We start from the raw sequence: 26,016 nt of genomic DNA on the forward strand, positions 1-26,016 counted from the left end.
CTAGTTTCTCCTCTTTCCTTCTCCACTTGTTAGCATACCAGAGTGCTGCATTGTTTTGCTGGGACTCACTGTTGCAACACAACATGTGGCCCAGAGATACATCAACATTCTAAAAAAGTGGATCTCTTGCTTAATGGTGAGTACATTCCATTTTTCTGGTTTTCATCAGTTTAACACATCAGCCTACCCAACTGACATTTTCAGGTTAAGTCACTGCCGCTATTAAAATGTTATTTTTGTAGCAGGGGGAGCAATTTTAATTATACAATACTTAACCATCAATATTGTTGAATGCCTTCCTTCGACCCTGCTCTAATGTCCTAGCATAATTGCTGATTTCTTTTACTGAGGTGATCTCTTCATCCCAACCCCCCTTTTAGCCATTGAATATTTTCATATTCGGAGTACTGCATAAATACTACATAAACACTTTTGTCTTATTCAGATCAAAAGTGCAAAATAAAAAAAGTTTCAACATAGTATTTTTTCATGTTTTATGATCAACTTCTGTGTTAATTTAATTATGATTTATGTTTGATATTACATTTCAATCTACGAGATTCATGCCAAAAAACTTATGCATAAAACTTTTGGAAGCAATTTTCAATTCCATGCATTCAGGGAAATTATTAGTCAGTGGATATTTTTAGACTGGTTACTAGTAAAAGTAACTAATTTAATACTTTACTATTAAAAAAAAAGAACAGAATACCTTTAAACCTGTTATCCAGTAAAAAAAAGTAACCTGTATTTAAAGCTACTGTCTTTTTGAAAAAAGAAAGTCATACAACAACTTTGCTGTATCAAATAACAAATTTCATAAACTTCACTTCTTCCTTTCATATTACTTGGCACAAAGGTTCAGTAAAATACCTGTGATGAAGTGACTTTTCTTAACATTATAAAATCTGACCGCTTTACACTCAATTCTCCCTATTTTCCACCATCTCTGCCCTTTTATGACACATGAAAACAGCTATCCACCCTAAAATTTGAATCCAGCATCCAATCTGATGCATTCTTGCTTCTTCAGTTTGCATTTTCTTCCTAACTGCCTGCCACTAAAGCCTTCCTCATACAATTTCCTTGAAATAATTTTTTTTGAGAAATGTAATAATATCGAACTTATGCATGTGTTTCTTGAACCATATGAAAATGCTGGAACAAATCTCACTGTTTTACATTGATCCATTCTGATAAAATCTCTCAATGATGTAATTGATATACAGCAGCTGAGGGTAAAACAAGCAATCAAGCAGTTTCAGAAGGTCCAACTCCACTTTCATGCAAACATATTATCGATGTTTTCTGCCATTTTTCAGTTCCCTACACATTGAGACTATATAATGTGAAAGCAAATGACAATATTCTAAAAATTAACCAGTCATGTGTACTGGAACATAACAGCTTGTGATTCATAGCATGTTCCACTGTATCAGATGTAAAACTGTTTTCTTTGTTAACTCATTCGGCCCCAGAGGTTTTTGTCGTTTTTGCCTGAAATGTGCATAGGAACGACATTTGGGGTGCTATTTCTGAATACATCATAATACAGCGATTTTCAACAGATTATCCATGAGAATAATGCCTAGTTGTATTAGAAACATCAACTTCCATTGGTTATTTTGCTTGCGCATGAGCAGAAGGGTAAAAGTTGGAGTTCTTTTTTTTTTTTTGCTTAATAGACCCATCATTTTCGCATGGAGACCGCAATTTATTCCAAATGCCCACCTTATCCTAGTTTTTGCAAAGGTTCACCTGTCTGTGTACAGTTAAGACTGGTATGGCTTAGATCTGAGGCCAAAAGGTCTAAAATCCGGACACAAAATCGCATTCCGATCTCGAGCGAATTTTGGGTGAAAAAAAACCGGGTCCAAAAAATGAGCTTTATCTCTCTGTATTTTGTAGTGCAACTAGAACTTCCAGATTATTTAATATCATTTTAGAGCTACATCTGTCTGCTTTTTTTCAATAACAACCACGTTGGTCTATCTTAAATGGCCTTGATACTGCAGGGCTTTGAAGTAGGGTACAGCCTCATCACGCCTACAGATGGGATCAGGGCCGAATCTGTTAAGAACGTGAACAAAGAACATGTGTGATGTGACACTATCCAAGTCTTTTACAATCAACTTCGGTACTAAGTTTATATTTCAAGATTCATCAAAGTCAGACCTGAAGTATGACTCCCAGACAGGTAGCAGGCTCAGCCAATCAGATGCATGATGGCCTCATTAATACCCATTGATTTCATTTTTTATCAAACTTGTCCAAGATAAATATACACATATATTCAATATTCAATAAACAATGGCTTCAGAATAGTACCAATCTCTGTCAATCAAATGGAAGATCACCCATACAGTGTTGAAACATTAAGTGTCTAGGGACATATTTTGTTATATCTTACCCCCACCCATTGAGTTCATCTTATTTATCTCCTTCTCATAATTGAGATCATATTATTTATCTCTTTCCCCCAATTGAGATCATTTTATTTATCTCTTTCCCCCAACTGAGATCAATATATAGAGATCTATTAAATTTAGGGTGACAGTATGGGGTGGGAAAATGTCAGATGGCTCTCTCAAAATGCAACCATAATATGCATGGGTCTTGCTTATTGCTTAACACATCCAAGATCCCAATGATATTAGCACATTTTCCAAGTTTGTTCAAAATCAGGTCGAAAATATGGTCTCCAGAATGGTGACAAGTTCAGCCAATAAGAAGCAATGCTAACTCATTAATATGAATCAATCTTGCTCATTACTGAACTTGTCTCAAATTTGATGATATAAGCCCACATTCCAAGTTTGACAGAACAGAATCATGAAGTCAAGAGTGGTAACAAGTTGTCGTTGAGAGACAGATGACAGAGTGAAGATATATGATGGACAAAAAGGCATAACTTAATCTCAGCTAGCCTGGCCAGATAACTAACAAGCTAAGCCAATCGTATGCATGATCAGATCATTAATATGCACACATCGTTTTCATTATTCTTGTAGTATAAGATCTTGATGATACAAACCAATCTTCCAAATGTTATGACATCTCTTAAATCATAAACCATCGAATCTAAATATCAACTGGTTACACTAGGTAATTCTTCAAGATAGTAATCTTAATTGTCATGACTTGTTCATTGATAACAAGTGGAGATGACTGATTAAAACTCTGTGTTCTTTGTAAAACTTGATGTTCTTTGTACTGATAAATACAAGTGACATGTTGCAATGACCAGGAACAGCAAATCTGGATTTTTTAAATAACAAAAAATATGACCAGAAAAGACAGAAAAACAAAGCAAAACACATACACTTTCTTAGAACTTGCATACTGTTTTCAAATATATAACTGCTTAGTTTAAAGAACACATAAATTAGCCAAAGACAAAACTCCAAGTTGTCAACAGAGTGTGATTTTAATATGAAATAACACTATCTACAGCTGGGTGTTACTCTGATGATGGAAACTTTAATATATCGTAACTGGCTGGAGACAACTAATCTCATTAACTCGTGTCATCATGTCAAAGGACCATTAAATTCAGCTATCAAAATAAAGCCACCTTAGCAACCAAGTAAGCACTTAATTAGATTCTCACAGAAATACTCACTGGCATTGATGAGACAGTCATTTAACTCCTTTCACATTTAACAGATGAGGGCATATCACATTTATGATGATTAAGTTAGAATCCAATTAAAATATAAAACACAAAATGCCCAAGGCTTCTTTAATTGTCATTTATTTCATGTAATGTTGCTACCTGTCAGCATTTACAAACATTTTCATTGATCAACTCCATGTTATCCAGGTGCATTGAAATGAGACAGTGGTGTAATCAGACTGCCTTACAGTGATGCATAAGATATATATAATTCTTTCATAGAATCTTGAAATGGGATCTGTGGTCATACCTGTCTTAAGATTGACCAACTTCACATCACCAACCAGTCTTAGGCCAGAATTTAAAACAATCACTCAAACATGGAAAAATACATATATACATAAAAGAATACATATATGCACACATACAACCATTCAAACACACAAAATACACATCCATGCAAAAATACACACACAAACGTAACACTCAACCACTCAAAAGGGGTGAAATGATTCGTCGATATAGCGATACTTTTGCTCAAACAATACACATATCGATACAAGAGATGGAGAATCGATATAAAATGATACTGTATGCATGTTTGTTTAGTCTTCAGCAGTCATGAATAATTATTATTAGTTACCTTGTTATTCTGTACAATTACAATCCATCTGAAACAGCATTTGCAATGACAGGCACTCGTGTTTATTATAGTAAAGACAAAAAAGACTATTTCAGAATACCTACTCGCCGTCTAGAAGTTAACATGATATGGTTCGTAATCTGGCCTGACAATACTTGGGGCTGACAAGAGGGTGGGGGGGCTGGAGTAATATCTCTGGGCATATTTTTTAATTTTATAAAGAATTTTTTTTTTGCTAGAACAAGAACTAGGAGAGGCTCAGATGTTTCTTACCCCAGGGCCAGTGATCACTCTCTACACCCCTGCATATACTATTCATTCCAAATGCGTTCAATGTGTATCCTAAAGCACTTTACTCATCATTTAATAACCACTTTCACATGAAGTTTCTACTTTAAATTGTATCTTGACTCCTTTGGTCGATTTGAAAGCTACACTACAGGTGTGTAGCATGGTGAAATATGTTACACTGAATTCTCATTTGTGGTTATTGCTTTTCTAGTCCAGGTTATGGAACAGATAAGATATCTGGCATAGTTGTCAGTAAACTACAGATTTAACAAAGGAAGTTTGTCAGCGAAAAATCCTATTCTGGAGCAGATGTATCCAAAAGATAATATCTGCAATCTCTGGAAAATTGTACATAACGGTCACAAAGATCAGTTTCTCAACATATTAAACCTGAAAAAGCTAGCTATGTATATTGTACATGCCCCCTCAGAAAGAAGCAAAGAACAATATTGATACAAAGAAAAGGAGCAGAGTATGCTCTGAGATAATAAACCGATTAATGCTTACTTAACTAGAGGTGACATATAATCAAAGAATTTGATTATAGTAGAGCTCTCAGTTAGTGAAGCAGGAAGAAAGAAAAACAGATACTGAAGTTTAGATAAATATTGACCAATGACTGTTCTTCTTCCCCCTTTCTTTTTTCTTTGATAATGGGGGGGGGTCCCTTAAGTTAAAATCCTGTCACTGTCTCTCCTTAAACTGCACATGAGGAACAAATCTGTAATTTCTCTTTTTGTATGAAGAGATATTTAACTAATGAATGAAGGCACTAATAGAAAACATGAAATTAGCATAGAATGATCGATGATGCAGATTTCAAACTGCTCAAGTGAATCACCTTGTGTAAGTTTTTTAACAAAATGTAGAATAGGGCTGGGTGTAGTTAATAGTTTTCCTTCTTCGCTAACAAATACAAGTACTTGTGGCTTCAGCAGTCTTTTGCATCTGCAGGAAGTAAAATGTGATCAATTTTGTTAGTATTCAACCTTATTCCCATGCCCGGATTTGTTCTAGATGAGATTTTCTTTTCACGAGAAAATTGCATTATTTCTTCTGTTTTAAAGATTACACTGTAATGTCTTCCAAGTGTAACTGAGACAAGGTATTGGTAATAAGATGTTTTCAAATCATTCATATTGTATAAAACAAAGGGAGTTAAATGGATCCACCATTAAATGGCCTAAAACGTTGGATAAAACTCATTGCAACCAACATGTAGTCTGTTTGAAAGTATTGTTGTTATATTCTCATCGATGAGAACTGCATATAAATATATGATATGTCTGTCATTTTTCATATGGAAATAGACCAGAATGTCTATATGAAAGGGCACCATCTACCTTCCAAAGATGGAAAGACCATCAAGTTCATATGTGTATTGATATGTATCGTATCGCAGACTGCATATCATGAATTGTATCGATATGCAACACAGGTGTATTGTTTCACCCTACCACTCAAGCATGCAAAAATACATATAAACACACCCAACCACTGAAACATGCTAAATATGCATATACACACCCAACCATTCCAACATGCTATATACACATATACACATCCAAGTAAAAATACACACCACATAACACCCAAACTCTCAAGCATGCAAAACTACATCTACACACACACACAACCACTCAAGCATGCAAAAATAAAAACACCCCCAACATGCAAAAATACACACACATCCCCAACTACTAAAAAAATGCTAAAATACACATACACACAACCATGCAAAAATACACACACACATATATACCCAACTAATCAAACATGGCAAAAATACACATACACACAACCTTACTATAAAACATTTAATTGGTTGGTTATTTAACATTTGCCAATCTGAGATGATTCTCTGTCTGAATGTGAGAACTGTTTGTAAATGCAGGATCCAGAGGTATAAAACTTGAGTATATTGTTCCATCAACTACATTATGAATGGAGTATTTTCGGTGTGGGAATCTTTTCTTCTGCCATGTTTATGAAAAATGTCATGGTTTTTCTATGAGAATGAATGCATTTTGAAGTTCAGAAAAAAAAAAGATCATTTCATTTCACTGATAATACAGCTTTTATTTTTGACAAAAACAACCAACACAAGGGTATTAAACTATAAATGTATCCAAATGACACCAATGAAACACCTGGTTACGTGATAATACTACACTAGAGTCAACATGCAATGACAAATATTTTTAAAGGTGCTACAGGTAACACTCTATACCCCACCACCATATATGATGGACAGATACAGGTAACACTCTATACCCCACCACCATATATGATAGACAGATACAGGTAACACTCTATACCCCACCACCATATATGATGGACAGATACAGGTAACACTCTATACCCCACCACCATATATGATGGACAGATACAGGTAACACTCTATACCCCACCACCATATATGATGGACAGATACAGGTAACACTCTATACCCCACCACCATATATGATGGACAGATACAGGTAACACTATATATCCCACCACCATATATGATGGACAGATACAGGTAACACTCTATACCCCACCACCATATATGATGGACAGATACAGGTAACACTATATACCCCACCACCATATATGATGGACAGATACAGGTAACACTCTATACCCCACCACCATATATGATGGACAGATACAGGTAACACTATATACCCACCACCATATATGATGGACAGATACAGGTAACACTATATACCCCTTCAACAGAAAATATGTGATGGACAGATACAGATCACACAATATATCCATCCCAGAGAATATGTGATGGACAGATACAGGTAACACTATATACCCCTTACACAGAATATGAGATGGACAGATACAGGTCACACAATATATCCATCCCACAGAATATGTGATGGACACATACAGGCAACAATATATACTCTCTCCATAGAATATGTGATGGACAGATATAGGTAACACTATAAACTGCCTCCACAGAATATGAGATGGACTGATACAGGTCACACAATATACACCCTCCACATAATAAGTGATGGATAGATATAGTTAAAACTATATATTCCTATGTAAAATATGTGATGGATAGATACAGGTAACACTATATACCCCCTCCACAGAATATGTGATGGACAGATACAGAAAACACTATACTTCTCCACAGAATATGTGATGACAGACACAGGTAACAATGTATACCCCTCCACAGAATGTGTGATGGACAGATACAAAAAACACTACATACCCCTCCACAGAATATGTGATGGACAAATACAGAAAACACTATATACCCCTCCACAGAATATGTGATGGACAGATACAAAAAACACTACATACCCCTCCACAGAATATGTGATGGACAGATACAGGTAACACTATATACTCCCTCTATATCATATGGATAAGATGCAGCATACTTCATCATGTCAAGACAGAGAATAATCACATGGGAGGAACAGTATGACTTGTACCATATGTACTGACATATATGACAAGGCCAACTGCACAAAGAAGACCTGCCATTGCATAATGTGCCAGCAGATCTTGATGTATGCTATTTATTATGAGTAATCAGTATTTTCTTTTAAAAACAGACCCTGATCTGCTGGTACATTATGCAGCAGCAGATCATGATTTATGTATTTTGCAGTTTGACTTATACGACAGCTGATAACATTACCAAAAGGTGCATGGGACAATATAAGGCAATTAGAACATAGTTATAAGATTTATAGAGCCTGCAACGATTTTTACTGTATTTAACTTTTATCCTGTTTCATGTGAGTGCTGCTGCTGGATAAGTAAAAGGTATGGTCCAGAGGGAATATTTCTTAACACATTAACCCCTGGAGGTTTTTGCCATTTTTGCCTGAAAATCGAGTAGGAAACACATTTTGAAAGCTATTTCTGAATAGACTCGAAAACACCAAATCCCCGGTCATCTTTCAATAACATACTGCCTAGTTGTGTTAGAAACATCATTTTTCGTTGGCTATTTGACTCACGCATGAGCAGAAAGGTAAAAGTTGAACTTGTTTTGTGTTGGGTTTTTTTGCTAAACAGAGCCATTATTTTTGTATGGAGAACACTCTTTATTCCAAATGCCCATCTTATCCTACTTTTTGCAAAGGCTCATCTGTCTGTTTGCAGTTCATACCAGTTTGCCTTAGATCTGAGACCTGAAAGTCTAAAATCTGGACACAAAATGGGATTCCAACCACGGGCGAATTTTGCATTAAAAAAAGTCGGGTCCAAAAAATGAGGTTTTTCTATCTGTATTTTGTAGTGCAACTAGATATTCCAGATTATTTGTTATCATGGTAGAGCTACATCTGTCTACCTTTCTATAATACCACCCACTTTAGTGTATCGTGCATGACCATGACATTACAGAGCTCGGCAGTAGGCTACTACCTCCTGCCCCATAAAGTCGTCGCAAAGGTTAATGTGTTAATGCAGTGGTCGTTTGATTCCAACCCACACTGAGGTGAGGAATTTGTTCCAAGCCTTTGAGTTACAATATCAACAATGACAACAACCTCTACAACTCTTAGTTCTCATAGATCTGGACAGTTCAGGTCATCAAGAGAACCCAGATAGAGGTCTGAATCTACTATTATGATTTAACAGTCATATCTAAATCCATCAGATTCCTTGGTATGGGACAGGACAGTCGAGGGTATAAAGCGAACCCAGATAGAGGTCTAGATCTTCTGTTATTATATAACAGTCATTTCTAAATCCATCATATGCCTTGGTGATAGGAAAATCCGACCCATGGGTCAGAATCTGGAGGCAGTAACCACGGTTTGCTGAGATCATGGCCGTCAAATTCAGTTCCTAAGTGTAAGGTTTCCCTATCCCAACTAAATGCATATGATGGATAATGTTCCTCTTATTTCTAACAAGGTAATAGTGTTACAAAACAAAGACTGAGGATTATCAGTATGGACATACCTCTAGAAATACACAGCATTTTTATAAAGGTTTTATACAAATAAGCACGTGCATACGATGTTAATTTACAACAAAGATTTTGTTGTAAACAAGAATTCCTATTTAAATGCCAGCAAAATTTTTCTTTTTAATACTTAATGAATGTTGGACAATTTGCTCACATAAATATACACCCACCCTCCACTAACCCCTACCAGTACCCCCATGATGGAGATGAGTCTTAAGTCAAACAAGAGTATCATAACAGCACATAATATGGTAAATAGTATCATTACATGTTTTTTTAAAATGTAAAACACTCTTTATTTGTCAGATACTAGACCATTTGAATCCAAAAATCAATGGGTCTTCCTTGTCTTAAATGCAAGCCATTCCAAAAATCTGGTGACGGTAAGACACAAAACTAATTTGCAGAAACTATTCATCTATCTGATGGTGACCTTGATTTTTGACCTACAGATCTCAAAACCAAATAATGCCTTTTCTGTCTCAAATATAAGCCATCCACTAAATTTCATCATGGTTCGTGATAGAGCTTGCAGTCCCTGTGACTTTGACCCTTGACATTTTAAACCATAAAATCAATATGTGTCTTCCTCGTTTCAAATGCAAGCACTCAAAAAAGTTTAATCATGGCATGTGGCACAGAACTTAAGTAGTTTATTGAAAATCATTTTTTCTTCTATTGCATCTTTCAATTATGGTGACATTTACATTTAACCTTTTGACCCCAAAATAAATTTGTGTCTTCCATGTCTCAAATGCGTGTCATCCACAAATTTTGTCACAGTGGATGTTAAAAAACTCAATATATTATGCAGAAACCATTTTTCTTCTTAGAATCACTGTGAACTTGGCCCTGAAGTCAATATGATTGTTCCTTGCTCCAAATGCAAACTATGGACAAAGTTTGGCAATAGCAGATAGCAGAGAACTCTAATTATTTGTTGAAATGAAACTGCTGGATGGTTGGACAGACAGATGAACAGAAAGACAGAGAGACAGACATCATAGCATGACATGCTCTACCTTAAGGCAGATATAAATATTTCTGAGACTTGTTCCATTCACAAGAATGTGATCCCCCAGTATCTCACCAATGCCTTGTGCTATGATGTATCCCCAGTCCGATCCACACGCTATGATATGATGTATCCCCAGTCTGATCCACACACTATGATATGACGTATCCCCAGTCGGATTTACACACTATGATATGATGTATCCCCAGACTGATCTACACACTATGATATGATGTATCCTTGCTGTCTCACCTACATACTATGCTATATGACATATCACAAATGTTTCACCTACATAATGTGTTATGATGTATCTCCATTGTCTCACCTACATACTATGCTATGATGTATCACTATTGTATCACCTGCATACTATGCTAAGAATTATCCCCCCCCCGTCGCAATTACACACTATAATATGACATATACGGACTGTCTAATACAAAATCTAAAAGAAACTTAACACTTATGATACACAATACTCACAATGCCAGAAAAGTCATGCCTATGCCTTGCCGCTGGCTAATGCTGACAAGAAAGTAAAGATAATTTGCTTCGACTCTGAAAATCTGTTCATAACTTTCCTAGTTGTATCCCATAATGTATTTCAATCACAAATGGTTTCAAGGAATTCAGTATTAGAAAGAAATTCAGCAAAAAAAAACAACACATGTACAACATTTACACAAACTTGCATCTACAACTGTATTTGACACTGTGAAGAAGTATGCAAAAACATTCATTAAATCAAACTGAGATGCATTGTCATGCAAGATGCTATCAGCATCTGTGTTCAACACCAAACTGCACCCATTATATACATTTATGATGGGGATCATCCCCTGCCCTGATGCCTGTCAACAAGATGATAATAACGGCTAGGGCCCTATCCTAAAATAACTCTTAAATGTTTTAGACAATTCAAAACCCCAACAATCTGAAAGGTAAAAAAATTATGATCTTCACATGTTATGAAAACCTTAACTTCAATGACAAATGAAGGTAAAGAATATACCTGCTTATAAGTCGAGTAAAACTGCAAACAACAAAGATCCTGATCTGTTGTAACATAATGTACCTGCAGATCTGGGTCTATGCTGTTTGTTCTACTGATTACTCCTAACAAAACTGTAGAGAACCAGATCTCCTGGTGCATTTTGCAATGGCATTTTTGGGTATGTGCACTTTGCAGTTGGAGTTGTCTTAGCGAGTATAAACTGTTGTAATAGATTTCAGAAAAGAATTTGCTTAGGGTTGTAGCATTATTCAAGTTCAGGTGTTTGCTAAGATAAGGACATTCAAGACAATGGGCAAATAGGAATGATAATGGGCAAATTAAAACCTTTGCATACATGAGCAAGATCATGGGCAAATTATAACCTCTGCACACACAGGCAAATTATAGCCTTTGCACACATGGGAATTATAAACTTAAAACTACGTGGACAGCTTGCATAGCCAGAGGCTACATGGCATGAATGTCTCTGACAACTAACCAATGCAATTTTAGAAATGCATGAGAAAGGTTGGGGGGAGGGGTACTGATGGAGTGGGTGGGTTGGTGATTGACCAAACACAATGACCATAAAAAGTGGATACCCATCACATCTCAAGGATAATAATAACAATAATAGCTAGCAAGCTAATGGTTTTCAAGGAATAATTTTTTTTATAAACACGTGTATACCAATATTTTTTTTTTAAAGAGTTGTTGTTGTTGTAGGGTTTAACACCGTTTTTTCAGCGCAAGATTGGCTATACATGTCAGCCAGTATAAATGGTGGAGGAAGAACTCGGGGAAAACCCCCAGAAAGAACCACGAGAAGCTACTGGCAAGCTTTCTCACATACCCACTTTTGCCAAATCCAAGCTTGAAGAGTCTTAACTATAGCAGTGTCATGGACATAAATCACCGAATCTCTACAAGGTCACAATTAGGTCAAATGTTGACTCAGTGTAATGCACTGTAAAATGCGAATTTAACCTTTCAAGTAACGTAAAAATCCGATACTGGACATTTCAATGAAAACAGATAAGAATTTTGATGACCATTCATTTTATAGGTTACTTAAGGTCATGCCATGTAGAATGTTACTATACCATGTTTTCCCCAGAAATAAGACAAAGCTAGTCTAATATTATAGAGCTTCAAAAAAATGGGAGACGGGCTTATTCTCATATATATCCTTGTCATATTAGAGACAAATCAAAGAAAATTTGGAATGCCATGTTTAACTTTATTAGGCTGCAGGCAGTGATAGCAACCAAAAAGCCATTCCATCCAACAACATTTTTTACCTTTTAGATGAAATATCTTTATTGTAAAAGCATTCTGAGGGCATACCACTTTTTATTTTTTAACAAATCCTTTCAAGTCCTAAAGGCATGGTTTGAAAAAAGTAATTAGTACCAAATTTTGTATTCCTTAATGTTGCAGATTGAGGAATCAATTTAACTTGTGAATATTTATTTTAAATAATAACGCAACAATAAAAAATACCCTCAGTTCATGTGTAATTGACATTACTTTGAATAACCCAACATTAAAAAATACTCAGTTCATGTGTAATTGACATTACTTTCAATAGCCCAACATTAAAAAATACTCAATTCATGTGTAATTGACATTACTTTGAATAATCCAACATTAAAAAATACTCTCAGTTCATATGTAACTGACATTACTCTGAATAACCCAACATTAAAAAATACTCTCAGTTCATGTGTAATTGACATTATTTTGAATTTAGAATCCTAGAGATGCAATTATTTTCGAGATTTGTTTCATGCAGGTTTTTGGTAAGGACTGCACATACTGATTTTTTCTGTTATGAAAATTTCAACTTGAATGGAAATAGGATGGTATGTAGACAGCGATAGCATTGAGTTCTCAAAGTCATTACATCCACCAATTTTGGTTATTCATATCACACTCACTTGACTCTATTACAAAAGACTCTATTACTCTATTGCTGACTCTGTTACCAAAGATCAAGAAATCATGCAAATATTTTTGTTCATCCATAGATAAGAAGTGGGCTTATCTTACAAGTTTTTCCAATTCTGGTGGGGTGAGAAAGACTGGTTTATTTTTGTGCATGGGCATTATCATCAATAAAATACAGTAAACAGTTAACCATTGGCCTGAACGCTACACTTGGTGATGACCTTGAGAAACTGGTGTCTGTACTTTGTAGCTCAGGAGACTCTTAATTAATCTTGGCTTTCAGCTGCAAAATAATACACCCTACTGACCAATAGAATTTCAAGGAATTCAAGATAAGACTGCTGCATGTTGATACTGACCATTTCTGACCAATAACTATACACTTAGCAGTTGTTGTGGCCATACTGGATGTAAGATCAGCACCATTTTCATTCAAGACCAAACATACATCATTGTAAGTCCCAGATGGATACGACAATCCATTCAAAAACATTGCAATAACAAGATTTTTAATATGACCATCATGTTGGCCATGCTGGATGTCAGATTGGCACCATTGTCCTTTAGGCACAACCCTTGTGGTGAAATCCCCTTGCAGGGAAGACTTTGTTGAAGACAAATAGCCATAACAAGATTTCAGGATAGTTGTGATGTGACCTTATTGGTTGTCAGACCAGCATCATTTTCATTTAGGACCAACTAAACATCACAAGACCTTCTCATGAAAACCCAGTGAAAACATGTCAACATGACATTCTGTTCAGAAGGAGTAGCTGTACCAACATTTTTAAACAGCTGCACTTATGTCTGTATTGACTGTCCGATCTGCACCATTTTCATGTAGAACCAAGCAGACACCATAAGAAAACTTTTTCTTGAAAACCTCATGCTGATATGACTTTCTATTCAGGAGGATTAGCAATACAGCCACTGTGGCATCAACATTGGATATCTGAACGGCACCACTTTAATTCAAGACCAACCAGACATCATAAGAAGACTTCAGGTGAAAATCCCATGTCAATATGCCTTTCTGTTTGGAAGCATTAGCAACAGCAAGATTTTCAAGATGGCTGCCATAGTGGCATACTGGATGTCTATGCAGCACCATTTCATTTATGACCAACCAGACATGATAAGAAGACTTCAGGTGAAAACCCACTGTCAACATCATTTTCCATTCAGAAGGTGAAATAACAAGATTTTGAATAGAGCCACTATGGTGGCCACATTGGATGTCAGATCAGTTAAAAAACTAAATATAAAAATCACACTGCATAAAATACAGCATTGAGCAAATATATTTTTTAATAAAATCTTTGTAAATATTTGCTAATATAACACAAAAATCTATGTTTTTCTTTTTCTACAGCAAAAACTTCCAACGTCATTAAAGTACATAGGTTCTATCAAGATGTTAATACTGTTTTGCTAATATGACAGAATTGGAAGTCTTTCTTTGAAAGCACTGACACATCAACCTTGTATCATATCTATGTGTCATTTAAAAGACATGTTGGACTTTAACATTCTATGGCATTACAGGTTTAAAAAGGAATGCATTGCAATCTTATGTGAGAGATTTTGAGTCAAACCATTCAGGTTAAAACTTACAAATTATTTCTAAACTTTTACGGCTATCAATCTCTTCCAATAACAAAAATAGATTAGAATAGATGGCAAAATTCATCCACGACATTTTTCTTTAATACAATGGACAGGTATGTGTAGATACAGTGGGTGCAGTTTGGTGGTGATTGACATTGACTGGTATCTATGGCAACAAGCTCCACCTACCCTAATGACTTCCGGACAGGCATAATGTGGTGAGCTATTACAGTAAAATGACAGGAATATCAAAGTCTACATGGTTCTGTATAATTACTGAATATATAAAATTTAAGAACTGATCTATAAAGTATGCATATATTGTATTTAAAAGTTACAACAAAAAAGAAACAAATACTGAATTCATTTTACCTGTGCAGTATAGTCTTATTTCAAGCAATCTGTTTGCTTGAGTTGTCTTATTTCTGTTTAATTTCAGAAGACTTTTAGTGTTTTTGTTTTTTGAACAGACAGCATTACATTTGAAAGACTTCATTAGAATTACAGGTAAGAAGTAGAAACTGCGACAACTCAGGCACACAGTGTGCTAACTGATTTATCTCTGCTTCACAGCAATGTTATGTCTGTGTCAGTATGCAATAATAACTGTACCACACTGAAATCCATCCAACTTATTTCTGCTTTGGGAACAGAACATCTTGTTTTGCTTTATTTCTAACTAAAATTTATTAAATCTTAGTTATGGTTAATTTTATTTCTATGCCCCACGACTCACCTGACAGGCACCTGCCTAGCAGCCAAATGCTAAACCATCTGAGTTTGCAGAATATTCTGTCAAAATGTATTCAATTCTGTTGACTTGCTAGGACAAATAGTTGCTTGGATATTACAGTCATATCTGATGCCCAATAAGCATCTTTGTGAAAAATTAAAGGTCTTCAAATCAGGATGATGATCAAAATTCTGTCAAGCAGTTTTGAGATGGAATCATTAAGAGGTTCTACTAATAGAGTGATTAAATTGGATTCTTTCTGTCAAATCTGGTCAAAATCCTGTTCAGCATTCGTGAGGATGCTGTTCAACTGAGGTTTCGATATTTTTAGTAACATCTACCATATTGTATGGCAAATCTGCATCATCTATTCATGCAAGGATGCTTTCTGTGAAATCAAGTCAAATTCTGCTGAGCAGTTTATGATGAAAAAACTTAAAATGCTTTTAGTAACAGTACCCATAATGGATGGTGGATCTGCATCACACAGAAATGCCTTCATGCCAGTATGCTTTCTGTCATACCAGGTCTGTTGGCACTTTTTTCAAAAGCTGTTCAAAAGATTTTCTACTTTACAGCAAGAAATGCCAAACATTTATTTTCTTTAAAAAAAACAACATTTTATGGTCTTAATGCCAGAATGCTGTCAAATTTGGTCAGTTTTTGATCTTGGATTTCTCAGATGTCTTTAAAAGAGTTTTCTATTTTCATTAATAGCATCTGAATGATATCGCTTAAATGCACTGACACACTACAAACCAAGAAGAATTTCCAGGAATCCAAGATAAAACTGTTCTTCTTTTCAACTGCAGATTGCTGAAACCATCTCTGATATTTTGGATCAGTAACAAGATTTCATGAGGGTCATTGTGGTTGTTTTATCTAAGATCAGCACCATTTTCTTTTAGGACCAACCAGACATCATAAGAACTCTTTTGGTGAAAACCCTATGTCAATATGTCTCTCAAAACAGGAGTAGTGATTTTCAAGATGAATCCCATGCTGACCATATTGAATGTAAAATTGACACCAGTTTCTTTTGGACAAACTTGATATCATAAGAAGATGTTTGGTGAAAACCACATGTCAATATGACCAGCCATCCAAAAAGAGCAGTGACAATGATATAAAAGATAACCATCATACTGGTCATAATGGATGTCAGATTTGAATCTAATTCAGTTTGGACCAACTACATACTGTTAGCTGTCTTCTGGTGGAAACCCCCTGCTAATATGAGTTTCCATTTAGGACAAACAGTACTAAGAAGAATTTTCAATATGGCTGCCATTCTAGCCATAAGAGATGACACTGTTGTAGCCATTTTCATTTAGGACCAAGCAGACAACATAAGAAATCAACAGCATTTTCAGTTAGGACTACCTAGACATGAGAAGCTTTTAAGTGAAAACCCCATGTCAATATGACAATTTGTTCAGAAGGAGTAGTAGTAACAAGATTTTTAAAACAACCAACAGCTAACATGGTGGCTATACTGTGGGTCAGACTGGTACCTAAATCTTCATGTAAAAACCAATTAAACTGACTCCCATTACGGAGGAGGTACAATAAAACGATTTTCAGGATGGCTGCCATGGCAGCCATATTAAACCATTTTCATTCAGGACCAATTAGACATCATAAAGATATGACCATCAATTCAGAACTGTAGCAATAACAAGATTTTCAAGATGGTCACTGTGGTAGCCACATGGATGCTGAGCAGTAACATTTCATTTAGAAATGGCAGATATACTTGAAGGTAAATTGGCATAGTTTTTCCAAACTTAAAAAGGTTTCCATGATATAATACTCTTGTAAATTAAGTTAAAAACTGTCTACCAAATTTTTTAATAAGTCAAAAAATAGCATTTGTTTACTGATCAATAGCACTCTCCAGGCAGGATTCCATTCTTTAAGTTCCCTTGGTCTTGCAGCCAAATGAGTTTTAAAAAAATAAACAGTTTCTGAATATTTAACGATATGTTTCCTTTATTTCAAATATTGTTCTTTTTTTATTTCATTTGTTGAGGGAAATCCTAGTGAAGTGTAAAAAAAAAACTTAATCAAAATTCAGGCTGCACTAGCTACCTACCCACAACTTGTTTCAAGCATGGAGCCTTCCACTTGTAAGGAAGCCATCCCAAAGTCGGCCACTTTTATATTATTCTTCTCGTCTAGAAGTAAATTCTCTGGCTTTAAATCTCTGTGACTGAAAGGAAAAAGAAAACCCGTGGACTTAATCTCATAGTACAAATCTGATGCCTTTAAAAATACATGTACTTAACTTTTAACTGAATACCAATTTTTGTGAATGTTTTGTTTGCTACACTTGATTACGTTTAAAGACCCAAAAATGATCATTCTGTGGAAAAAATTGGACAATCTCCCAAATTTATAAACTGAAGTATTGTCAAAGAGGGCCATCTGGAAGCCACAGTAACTTGTTTGGTAGAGCATTCAGCATGTAATCCAAGGGTCATGGTTTGATACCCACCCAGCCCAGCCCCAGTCAGCTACCCTAGTGTGTTGTTCAGAAAGGTACTTAGATCCATTTCCTCAGCATGATATAGCCAATAATGTGTTTTTTTAAAAATGCCATTAATACAAACAAAAACAAAATATAATTTTTAAAAAAACAACAAATAAAACTGAATTGAGAGAACAGTCTAAAGAACAGTGGAGGTATATCCCTAGCTTTCTTAACTTCTCTTGTGTTTAATATGGAATAAAGTAGCCACTGAGAGGATCACCATAAATGAGTGGAAGTCTAACACTAGCTTTCTCAACATATCTCTATGTTTAGCATGAGAGTAAGTTGGCACTGACAAAATAGCCACAACTGAGTAATAATAATAATAATAACAATAATGCTTTATTTATAGAGGGTGACTCATTAGTCAAGGACTATTCTCCGTTTAGGCCCTCTTAAGGAGAGTATAATAATGCACATTATATGAAGATAGCAATAATTACTGTTTATTTTAACATGTTTAGTATTAAAATACTAAATTCCATTATATATTAGAAGCACATACATGCTCATGATATCTCTTCTTAAATACTCTAATATTTTCAGCAGATTTTACATGTAGTGGAAGTTTTTTCCACAGAACTGTACCAGAGTATTGGAAACTCTTTTTAAATTGCTCTGTTCTTGGTTTTCATGGTAGAAGGTTTCCATGTGATATTGATCTCAACTGGTATTGTGTTGAAAAAGGCCTGAAGATACTCTGGTGCAGTTCCATGAAGACATTTATATAAAAGAACTGTCTTGTGAAAATATATCCTGTCATATATTGTGAACCATTTGAGTTCACTAAATAATGCTTTTGAGGGATGATTAATAGATGCATCTAAAATTATCACTTGCTGCTCGTTTCTGAAGTTTATAAATCCTGTCAAGCTCAGATTTAGCACAGTTTCCCCATACATTTGAATAATAATCCATTATTGGAAGAATATATGACTTGTAGTACAGATTTTTAGTTTCCATAGGTAAATATTTCTTGATTCTGCTGAGTAGGGCAGTTCTGGATGACAGTGTTTTACAAAGCTTATCAATATGGTCATTGGTCATTCCATAACAAATTATTATCTATGGTCACACCTACAAGCTTTTCATGTTTGACATTTTCTAATGGATGATTATTTATTGCAAGAGATAGTTCTGGTTCCCTGACTTGTGTAGCTTTTGTGATGTCCCTAAAATCACACATTTTGTTTTACCTTCTTTAATTGCCATCCTATTTTGTTGTGCCCAATTTTGGACTCTAAAAAGGTCTTAGTTTAATCTCATTTGGATAACTTCAGTACCAGAACTAGATGTATACAAGGTTGCATCATTTGCAAACAAATCTGTATTTGTGGATTCATTATTTAATGGTAGATCAGTGATACAGATAAGGAAGAGGAGAGGGGCCCAAAACTGAGCCTTGAGGGGCCCCTGAATGAATAGTGCGAGTTTGAGAGCTAATATTGCCAATGCTTACTTGTTGAGACCTTTGGTTTAGGTATGATCTAAACCAGTTTAAAGAAGGATTGTCGAACCTGTAACACTTCAACTTTTGCAGCAGAATTTCATGCTCAACAAGATTAAAAGCTTTCTTGAAGTCAAGGAAAACAATCTCAGTAGTATGCCCATTATCCATTTCCTTCAGCCAAAGATCAATTAATTTGGTAAGTTCTGACTGGCACAAGTGGTACTTTCTAAATCCTGATTGTGCTTTATGAAATAGAGAGTATGTTTCAAAAATTTATAGACCTGAATGGCTACATGCTTTTCAAATAGTTTTGACAATACAGATAGAATTGATAATGGTCTGTAATTCCCTGGATCCATTTTTTCTCCTTTCTTAAAGACAGGTGTAACCCTTACACATTTCAGTGTTTCTGGAAAATTACCACTCATTATACTTAAGTTTATGATATGCATTAGTGATAACACTAGATTTCTCTGTTTCACAAGCAATCTGTGAGTCAGTAGTGAAATTATTTTTTTGCCATTGTGCACAAAACAAGCAAAGAATCAGTCATTTTTCTGACTTAGTGACAGACTAAAGTGAGCAGGATCTAGTAATCTTGTGTGCAATATAAATCTGGGACAGAACATCTACACGTATCTTATGATTTTGTTGAATAGTCAATGTAAAATAATCCTGATAATAATAATAATAATAATAATAATAATACATGTAATAATAATAATAATGTTTGCCTATGCATGGCCGCTATTGACAGGTATGTACTTTCAGAGCAGTAAGCTGGGGGGCTGGTTAAATTCCTTATTGGATCAGGAATACCAACTGATTTTAGCCATGGCCCAAGTGGTCTGGTCACAATTTGACTGCTTCAGCACTGATACAGGAATGTTAGTAACCTGATGGAGAACTGGTCTGGAAGCATAAATTAATAATAAGCCCAGACCACTAATTTATTTTTTGTAGACATCAATGTTAAGGGATTAGACTATTAATTCATTTTTTGAAGATCAATTTTAATACCTTTGAAAATATAATTACTGTATGCACTTGATGACCCAGTAAACAATACATCAACTTCTTAACTCATGTAAATGCAAAATTTCTGAACAATCAAAACTATGTACTTCACTGGATTTTCTGGAGATAAATGTCCCAGTAGGGGGTCTCCAACAAAAGCTATCATAATCATCAGCTTTGCACCAGGTAGGCACAAGATGATTTTTAACATGGACAGAATCTATGTAGCAGTTGGAAAAACTGATAAAAGTCTCGGAAAAGTAGAAATGAAACATTCAACGCTGATATTACTGCCCATAATTTCACAGTATCAAGTACTGCAAACAATGTTCCACCATTCAAAACTGGTACTATACTCAAGTAACAATTAATGGTCTGATCACTCCAAAACTCCTTCAGACAGAGATTATACGGGAGGGATGCACCAACCTAACTGGAATTAAATATGTTTTTATATTCTAACTGGAATTGTCTATATTTTGATATCTGAACTGGACTTGTCTATGTCTTGATACCATAAACTGGACTTGTCTGTTTTTATATTCTAAGTAGACTTGTGTTTGCTCTGATATCCTAACTGGACTTCTCTTTACTATGATATCCTAACTGGAATAAAGTAGGTTTTATATTTTAACTGGACTTGTGTCTATATTTTGATTTCCTAACTGGACTTGTCTATATTTTGATATCCTAACTGGACTTGTCCATATTTTGATATCCTAACTGGACTTGTCTATATTTTGATACCCTAACTAGACTTAAGTACATGTATGTTTTTAAATCCTAACTGGTCTTGTCTATTAAAGGCATCAACAGGTATCCAGGTACTTGGGTCCCCACCTGTTCATAATTACCCAGGTAAAAAATTATCTATAGGGTATCCATTTAGTTCACGGAAAAAAAGAAATGTTTCCAAGTTGCTCATGTTATGTGACCTTTCACGTCGTGTGACCTTCGTTTACTGATCTTATATTTTTGACTTGTGCCGCAATCAGGCTATGTACGTCAAACAGTTTCCTTATTTTCTATTTCTAGTAACTGTACATGAAACATTTCCATATGGGTTTCTTGAATTTAAAACCATATGCCTGATTCATTATAGTCTGACACACACTAAAGTAGCACACCAGTCTATACTGAAAAAAACATAGTGCCAAATATTAAGTGAAATGGACTTTATCAATGTCACTCTTGGATGTTATAGGACTGCAAAATGTTGGAGGAGAGGGCTTTTGCTAAACGGAAAAACAGGTTGCATCTGAAAATGGACAAATCAATAGCACTTTACAAATTTTGAAATAGGAATTCTACAGTGATGTAATACAGCATTCCGAATTTGTGGACTTTATGACCTTCCAGCAAAAGTTAAACATGTGATGCAGACTAGTTAAAGTGAATTTTGTGTATAAATAATTAATTTTTTTGCTTTGTGTCTGTATTTTCATACTAATCCAAATGGATTTAGCCAATGTGTGAGAATAATTTTAACTTACTGCAGATTCAGGTAAGTAGCAAAAATAAAGTTACATTTTTCCTAGGGTTTTCTGTAATTATGGCATGTAATATATAGATCACTCCTTTTATCCTCAGACTGCATTTTCTGGCCACTTATCAGTAATAATTATCCTTACATCCCTCGTGGGCGGGGGTTGACTTGTATGAACTTACAACAAAGCAGTTGAGGTTCACATTTAACATAATTTCCCTTTAATCAGGTACCCAGGTAATTGATCATTATGATCGATGGGTACCCAGTTGACTTTTCCAAAATGTTGACATCTGTATTGTCTGTCTCTTGATATCCTAACTAGACTTGTCTATACTTTTACATCCAAAAAGGACTTGTCTCTGTGTTGATATCCTAACTGGACTTGTCTACATTTTGATATCTTAACTGGATTTATGTTTTGATATCATAACTGCACTTGACTATGTGTTTATATTTTAATTTATGTTTTTACATCCTAAGTGGACTTGTCCATGTTTTGATATCCTAAATGGATCTGACTATGTGTTGATATCACAACTGGACTTGTCCCATACATGCGAACCCCCCGAGAGGTAAAAGTTTAACTATTGCTATTATAAGTGGCAAAAAAGCATATTATGGGCATGAAAGTGTTGTCAATATATTACATGCCAGAATTACAGGACATATGAAAAAGATACATTTATATTTGCTGGTTCTGCTGCTGGTCAAAATTCTTGTAACAAATGGCAAATTCCATATGGATTAGAACCAGAATACAGTGACAAAATAAACTGAAAAATTATCCCTGTTCAGAACTCACTTTAACCAGGGTATGTAACTTTTGCGGAATGATAGTGAACAAGAATTCTACAATAAGCATGATCATGTTATTATAGGGCTAAATTTAGTTATTTCAGGTGCTATGGTATTTATATAACTTTTAGAAGAGAAGATATATTTGTGTATAAATTTTCTAAATTCTCTCTGTAAATTTAATAATAGTATGTCTAGGATAGTAACTCAACAGTCACCGTTAATGCAGAGGCTGAGATTTGGGGGAATACAGTATTTATTAGAGCTATTCAAATGCTATGGTGTCAGGCTACAGTGCTGAGAAATTGAAACAAAGAAGTCAGTAGGACAGCTGGAAGATGTGTTTGTATAGCTAATTAAAATCAAGTAAAGCAAGTTTGCCTTAATACTTAAACATTAAAATTAGTGACCAGTTGAGGGGAAATTGGAATCTCTTTTAGTAGGTATAAAGTGCTTAAAATAGAGTTGGGTAGTTATAGCTTAATTTTGAAAAAATTTGCTCAAGAAGGATAAGGTTGCAAGTAATTTCCTACTTAAATATTTTTTGGAAATTCTAACATACAGTGTCAGTGGGAAAAGAGTGTGTATGGTGAGTACATATATGGCTTTATTTTGGATTACATAATTTAGATTCTGTGCATTTTGATATGTAGATTAGAGTTAGATAAAGGGTCTGCACCTAACACAATCAGACTAGAATATTAGTTTTAGAATAGGTCTTATGGGAATGTTCTCTCTGATGTCGGCGTTTAAAAAGCCAGGTCAAACATAGTGCAGGGAGTCAGCATGAAGAACTAGAGGTAACTGAATTCCATTAAATGTAGAAAAGAAGAAACCCTCTTGCTTGTGACTAATTGCCCATAGCACAGTTACATCAAAAAGGCGCTACAACAATATGCTCAAGGCACTGTATTATTTTACTCTCATACTCTTCTTGTAAAGTTTATAAAGTGGTGTTGAGTTGTCTTTCTTTCTGTTCTGACACGTTAAGTTTGAAAAGATCCATCTGCTCTAACATTTTCCATCATATAACATCCACAAGTCACCCTGTAAAGCATTTCACTAAACATCTGGTGCCATTTTCTTTAAAAGTACAGACTGGTCTGCTAACTAGCTAGCTTATCAATATAATGACTCTGTCACGCAAAGTTCACATTTGAAATAAGTACTCTTATGCTATTCTTATGCAGCATTTACCTTTTTAAGAATATTCTCAAATTTATATGAGTGGAATTAAAGAGATGATAATAAAAATGACAAAAACAACTTGTTGCAACTTTTTTTAAATTATATTTTTAATGAACCAAAAAAGTGTAATCAATATACAGGTAAGTGTAAACCATAATTTGGTGGATAAAAGCGTAATGATTACACCAGAAGTTTAATGGTTGGCATGTATGTTGCCTTTGTGTCAATAGCCTTACTGGAATTGTCTGTTTTGTACACTAATGGGCTTTATGTTTGATTTGATATCAACTAGTGTTGTTATCATAACTGGACTTGACTAGTGTTATTATCATAACTGGACTTGACTAGTGTTATTATCATAACTGGACTTGACTAGTGTTATTATCACAACTGGACTTGACTAGTGTTATTATCATAATTGGACTTGACTAGTGTTATTATCATAACTGGACTTGACTAGTGTTGTTATCATAACTGGACTTGACTAGTGTTATTATCATAACTGGACTTGACTAGTGTTATTATCATAACTGGACTTGACTAGTGTTATTATCATAACTGGACTTGACTAGTGTTATTATCATAACTGGACTTGACTAGTGTTATTATCATAACTGGACTAGTGTTATTATCATAACTGGACTTGACTAGTGTTATTATCATAACTGGATTTGACTAGTGTTGTTATCATAACTGGATTTGACTAGTGTTGTTATCATAACTGGACTTGACTAGTGTTATTATCATAACTGGACTTGACTAGTGTTATTATCATAACTGGACTTGACTAGTGTTATTATCATAACTGGACTTGACTAGTGTTATTATCATAACTGGACTTGACTAGTGTTATTATCATAACTGGACTAGTGTTATTATCATAACTGGACTTGACTAGTGTTATTATCATAACTGGATTTGACTAGTGTTATTATCATAACTGGATTTGACTAGTGTTGTTATCATAACTGGATTTGACTAGTGTTATTATCATAACTGGATTTGACTAGTGTTATGATCCTGCCTTGTGAATGTTTTTATAGCTTAACTAAACTTGTGTATATTTTGATATCATTGCTGGATTTAAGTATATTTTAGAGTTCTATCTTTGAAAATAAAAAATTTCATCCACTGATGATTTCCACAGTTCATTAAAACTGTACTGCATATATAGACTAGAATTAACAGCCTGGGTCAAAAGGGGCAAAAACAGACTGGTATATAGTCTGGTCAGCATGAACAATTTATTGGCTGGATGAACACCAAGCAGCCAGGCATACAGACTTATGGATGGAAAGAAAAATAAATAAATGTGCAAGCACAAGTTCTTTCTTGTTTATTGGTGGGTTTTTTTATATACAGGCATGGTGAATACTGGGTTAATAGACACTATTTGTAGCCACCTGATAAATACCAATGTATAAAATGGATGGACAGTGACAGCAACTGCTGGATGGAAGGAATCAAGGCCATCAGCTTGACTAACATATTAATAAATTTTTAACAGGCACCTGTGCCCCATGCTCATTAAATGTCTTGAGCACTAAATTTGAATTCTGAATTTAATAAATCTTTGCATCACAACTGTTACAGTTGCAACCACACAATTTTCTGAATTCACCTGATGGTATATTTTTCAAAATGATTCCAAACTTCAAAATTTCAAATGAATCCATGTATGGTTTCCAACTGTGGTGTTCTGAGTTGAGTTTCTGCTATGGGATCCAGATGGTAATGACTTAATTT

General features: G+C 34.9%; 1 protein-coding gene across 2 annotated transcripts in view; it reads right to left on the reverse strand.

Annotated features, from left to right (window-relative positions):
- Nucleotides 1-26,016, reverse strand: part of LOC149784961 (serine/threonine-protein kinase BRSK2-like) — a 250,696-nt gene that overhangs the window by 127,015 nt on the left and 97,665 nt on the right. For both annotated transcript variants that reach the window (XM_089978615.1, XM_089978614.1), the window contains exons 5-6: nt 17,894-18,010; nt 15,255-15,288 (exon numbers count right to left, since the gene is read on the reverse strand). In XM_089978615.1, the coding sequence (XP_089834741.1) occupies nt 15,255-15,288; nt 17,894-18,010 (151 nt within the window). The remainder of the gene's footprint in view (nt 1-15,254; nt 15,289-17,893; nt 18,011-26,016) is intronic.

Source organism: Sinohyriopsis cumingii, chromosome 13 (assembly GCF_028554795.1).
Source record: "Sinohyriopsis cumingii isolate HCF-2022 chromosome 13, ASM2855479v2, whole genome shotgun sequence".
NCBI classification, from domain to species: Eukaryota; Metazoa; Mollusca; class Bivalvia; order Unionida; family Unionidae; genus Sinohyriopsis; species Sinohyriopsis cumingii.